Source organism: Tupaia chinensis, unplaced genomic scaffold (assembly GCF_000334495.1).
Source record: "Tupaia chinensis unplaced genomic scaffold, TupChi_1.0 Scaffold000048_1, whole genome shotgun sequence".
NCBI lineage: Eukaryota > Metazoa > Chordata > Mammalia > Scandentia > Tupaiidae > Tupaia > Tupaia belangeri.
The window spans coordinates 5,798,882-5,803,443 of record NW_006159506.1 but is presented as its reverse complement, the minus strand read 5'-3'; the positions used below and the strand labels follow the sequence as shown (position 1 = coordinate 5,803,443).

Genomic DNA, 4,562 nt, shown 5'->3' with positions numbered 1-4,562 from the left:
TTCTTCTTTCTTTCTTTCTTTCTTTCTTTCTTTCTTTCTTTCTTTCTTTCTTTCTTTCTTTCTTTCTTTCTTTCTTTTTCTTTTTAGAGATATTTTTACTGGAGCGAGAAAGACAGAGAGACAGAAAGCAAGAAATCACCCCCCAGGAGGGATGGCCATGCTGGAATCCCTTCTCCTCCATTCTTCTCTTGGGAATTTGTGCACACACGCACACGCACCCTGCGTGAATTTTAAGCCACCGGGTCCGGGACTTGAACCCCGGTTGAATATGTGGGAGTCCAGTAATATAACCATTATGCCATCTGCTGGTCCCACCGATGTGTGATTTCTCACCCAGTGTATTCCTTGTGTGTCCCACGTGTTTCCTCTACATAACTGACATTAGCATTTACGTGCAGGAGACCCTGGCCCTGCATTCCCATCCCTTGCTCTATTTTCAGCCTGTCCTCTGTACGTTTCTTGACTCTGCTGCTGAGGTATGTGCTGGCTCTGATTAAATTCTTATACCTGCACGACCTTGAGACCCTCACTCTAGCTCTATTTCATCAGCTGTAGAAGAAGCACAGTAATAGGACCTGCTTCTTCTGCCCATGCTGAGGAAACAGGAGAGGCTCCTGGCACCAGGGCCCATGGATTCAAGGGACACAGTCGATGTTTGTTGTCCTCTGTCCCATTTGACCCAGTTACTTTAACCCCGTGCTTTACCTCACTTCCCTGGGAAGGACCTGAGCCTCCTACATTTACACTGACATCGGAAGCCCACCCTTGCTGCCCTCGGACCAGAGTGGTCATCTTTCCTCTTTCAGAGCTCTGCTGTTAGACCACATTGGAGCAGTGAGAACGGGTATTAGATTATCACTGGAGAATCAGGGAAGTGGGCCACAGGAATCCCGTGATATACCTTAGCAGAGCCAGGATGGAAATCGGACTCGCCACATCCACTGATCCCCAGGACCCTGCGGGTTTAGTTTCTTCAATAGTATCATTATGAATCCTTTCTTTTTTTAATCTTTAAAAAAAGAAAAAAAAAGAAAGAAAAAAAGAAAAACAAACAAAAAAAACATAAGGCGTGTGCACTTGCCAGAGAGAGACAGGGGAAAGTGAGAAATCATCCCCTCTCTCCCCCAAGGGGGATGGCCACACTGCAATCCCTTCTCCTGTATTCTCTTCCTGGAATTTTGGGCACACACATACATAACCAGCATGATTTTCAATCCACCAGGCTTGGGACTTGAACTGTAGTCAGCCACGTGGAAGTCCAGTGCCTTACTCACTACACCACTTCTGGCCCCTATGCATCCTTCTTATCAGCACTTTTCCACCTTTGCCCCAAGCTTAACTTTTGATTCATGTTCTTCCTCTTTAATGCATGTCCTTTCTTTACTTCTTTGCTTTCCTTGTTTTCTTCTTCTTTTTCTTCTTCTTCTTCCTCTTCTTCTTCCTCTTCCTCCTCCTCCCCCTCCTCCTCCTTCTTCTTCTTCTTTTTCTCCTTCTTCTTCTGATGGGCCTGTTTGTCATCTTCTACTTTTTCTTATAGGCTCCCGTTTTCTATATTCCAAACCCTACCCTTTAAAACCCGAAGCTCTTTCTAGCTCTATCAGCTGTCGTACACTCACACTTGGGACTGTATTTCTCTGCATCCTTATTACGAACCCTTGAAAGTTAGGTGTCTGCTGTATTTGGTACCATTAGAAATTGCCCCTCTTACTGATATCCGTAGTTCGTTCCTGTTCATTGATATCCTTCTATCTGGGCCCCCCATTCTTTGCAACTTACTGTAAATCTCCAAGTAGTAAAAAAAGAGGATTTTGAATGTTCTCGGCACATGTAATGACACATGGTTGAGATGAGGGGTACACGAATCACCCTGACTTAATCATTACCCATTGTGGTCTTATACTGAAAAATCACAATGTACCCCACAGATACATGTCATTTTATATATATATATATATATATATATTACATCAGTTATTTAATTACGTAATTCAGTTATTTAAATTATATAAAATGTATAGATTCATTTTAACAAAGCGAGGGGTCCTGTGGCATTGCGAAGCTCTGTAAACTGCAGCAGCTGCCTCTCAGCCACAGCTCTGTGCCCTCATCTTCCTTGCCCCTCGCCTGGACACCCTGCAATTCTTACTGGGTCTTGAACCTTGAGCGTGCCAGCCAAATTCTGCCTTTCTGACATGACTATGTCCTGTGCTTCTTTCAGGACCGGGACTACTTTTCCCACAGTGCTTGTCATACTGTCTGTGTTATTTCTGGATGAGGGGCTTCTTCGACCTTCCAGGACAGAATGGATGTCTTTTTTGCATCTGAACTTCAAAGCTTTGGATTGGCAAGCCCCTCTTGCTGTTTTCCATGAACACCCCCTGTCTCCCTGCTCACAGTGGAGCCTCAGTAACAGGGGTGTGTGTGTGGGGGTAATTTGTCCACAGGGGGTGTGACACATCAGTGTTGGGGCGAGCGTGAAGGATGGCCTGCCTGAATGTGGTCCCCCGCAGACTGAAACGCAGCTGAGTAAACTGCCTTTAGCTGCACCTACTGTTTCTACTTGGAAAAGATGACAATAGAGTCCCCTTCTTGCGCCGAGCAGCCACGTAAGCAGGAAAAACAGTTTGCTCCCTCTCTGAGAAATCTGAAATTTCTAGCATGGATGTTCCAGCAGCCTGACAAGTATGGGATGAAATAGAAATGAATTTCATTCATTTGTGGGATCAGCAGTTGGCGTAATGGCTATGTCACTGGACTCCCATGTAGTCAATGGTGGGTTGGGGCCTGGACCCGATGGCTTAAACTCATGCCGGGTGCATGTGCGTGCATGGCCAAGATCCCGAGAGGAGAAGGGATTGCAGTGTGGCCATCACCCCAGGGGTGATTTCTCGCTTTCTGTCTCTCTGTCTCTGACTGGCAAGTGTACACACCCTATAGCAAAAACCTTTCAAAAAAAAAATTTGATGATTATTCAGAAATGTGATGTAGGTCCTGGTTTCTCCTTGTTTCACAGGCCCTAATGTGAAGAGTTCTAGGTCCTAATTTAAAAACAAACAAAAAAAAAAGAACAAAGCCTAAGTTGGCAAATATTTGCATGGATCCTGACTGTAATCTTTTTTATTTTCGAAGTTGCTTTCTTTCTTCATGAGTGAGAGACACAGAGATAAAGAGAGGCAGAGACAGTACCTCTAATAGGGTCCTGAAGCCATAAGCAATCCCCTAGCTTCATCCAGTCTTGGGCCATGGGCATGTGTGTGCCAGCATGCTCAGGGACGTCTCCAGATTCGAACCAGAAACCTCAGAGAGTGCCATGGCTCACTGTGCCACAGCCCAGCCCCCAGAATCTTTTCTTAAATCTACTCTCATTGCCTCCTACTTTCTCATTTTTGAATTCATTAGCCATAAGGTCAGCTATTAACTAATAAATAGTATCATCAATACATCAAAGGATACAATGATATTCATTTAAAATTAAAATGAAATATGATTTTTTGGACCAGCAGTTAGCGTAATGGCTATGTTGTTGAACTCCCACGTGGTCGACCGCGGTTCAAGTCCTGGACCTGATGGCTTAAACTCATGCTGGGCACATGTGCGTGCATGCCCAAGATCCTGAGAGGAGAATGGAGGAGAAGGGATTGTGGCGTGACCATCCCCCCTGGGGGATGATTTCTCACTTTCTGTCTCTCTGTCTCTCTCTCTCTTTCTGGAGAGCACACGTGCCCTGTAGCTAAATAAATAAATAAATATGATTTATTCGTAACTCACTCTTATTCCAAAGAAGATTCCGCATGAACAGCCATAGTAAGACTTCTGGTGAAGTGGAGGGACCCTCCTGTGTCAGGAGACAGTTGATGTCCATGAGCCACACTGTCACATGTGCACGTCTTTTCATTGTATCACACCTGAGTCCTCTGTGGCCTTGAGTCGGTCACGGCTATGGCAGGTCACCGTGCATGGTGCTTTATGGGAGGATGTGGTCCAGCTCTGGCATTTTCTAATGCCGAGACAGGACAGAGTAGAAGGAGCTGCAGGGCAGTGCTCCATTCACTGTGCCATGTTTCTTTTCTTTCAGAGACTCGGACCTGTTTTTGTTGGATACCCGTGTGGTGTGGGCCTCGGAAGAAGGCTGGCTGGAGTTTGACATTACGGCCACCAGCAATCTGTGGGTGGTGACCCCGCAGCATAACATGGGGCTTCAGCTGAGCGTGGTGACGCGCGATGGTAAGTCACCATGCACACGCCACCCTACTCCGGCCAGCAGTCATTTCTGCTCACTCCTCTCCAGCCATGTTGGTATAGCCCATGGTTCATGGTCAAGTTGCAGACTTCAGGACCACCTAATTTACTGTTCCCTTGCGGCAGCTATTTAAGTCCAAAATCCCGAGATCTCCTGGAAAGGATTTGGAAATAGGTTTGTGCACCATCTCCAAGAGCGTGGTCAAGTGTCGAGAAATGACAGTGGGAAGACGGCTGTCATAGGCAGTATAGGGGGGAGGATGGAGAGAGAGAGAGAGAGAGGCGGGGGGGGCCATTAAACCACCGGTGAGGGGGTTTTCCGC

At 46.3% G+C, this 4,562-nt stretch overlaps 1 protein-coding gene across 1 annotated transcript in view; it reads left to right on the top strand.

Annotated features, from left to right (window-relative positions):
• BMP6 (bone morphogenetic protein 6) overlaps positions 1–4,562 on the top strand; it is a 174,021-nt gene that overhangs the window by 155,247 nt on the left and 14,212 nt on the right. Inside the window, exon 3 of the mRNA XM_006141251.2 lies at positions 4,076–4,224. Coding sequence (XP_006141313.2) covers positions 4,076–4,224 — 149 coding nt within the window. The remainder of the gene's footprint in view (positions 1–4,075; positions 4,225–4,562) is intronic.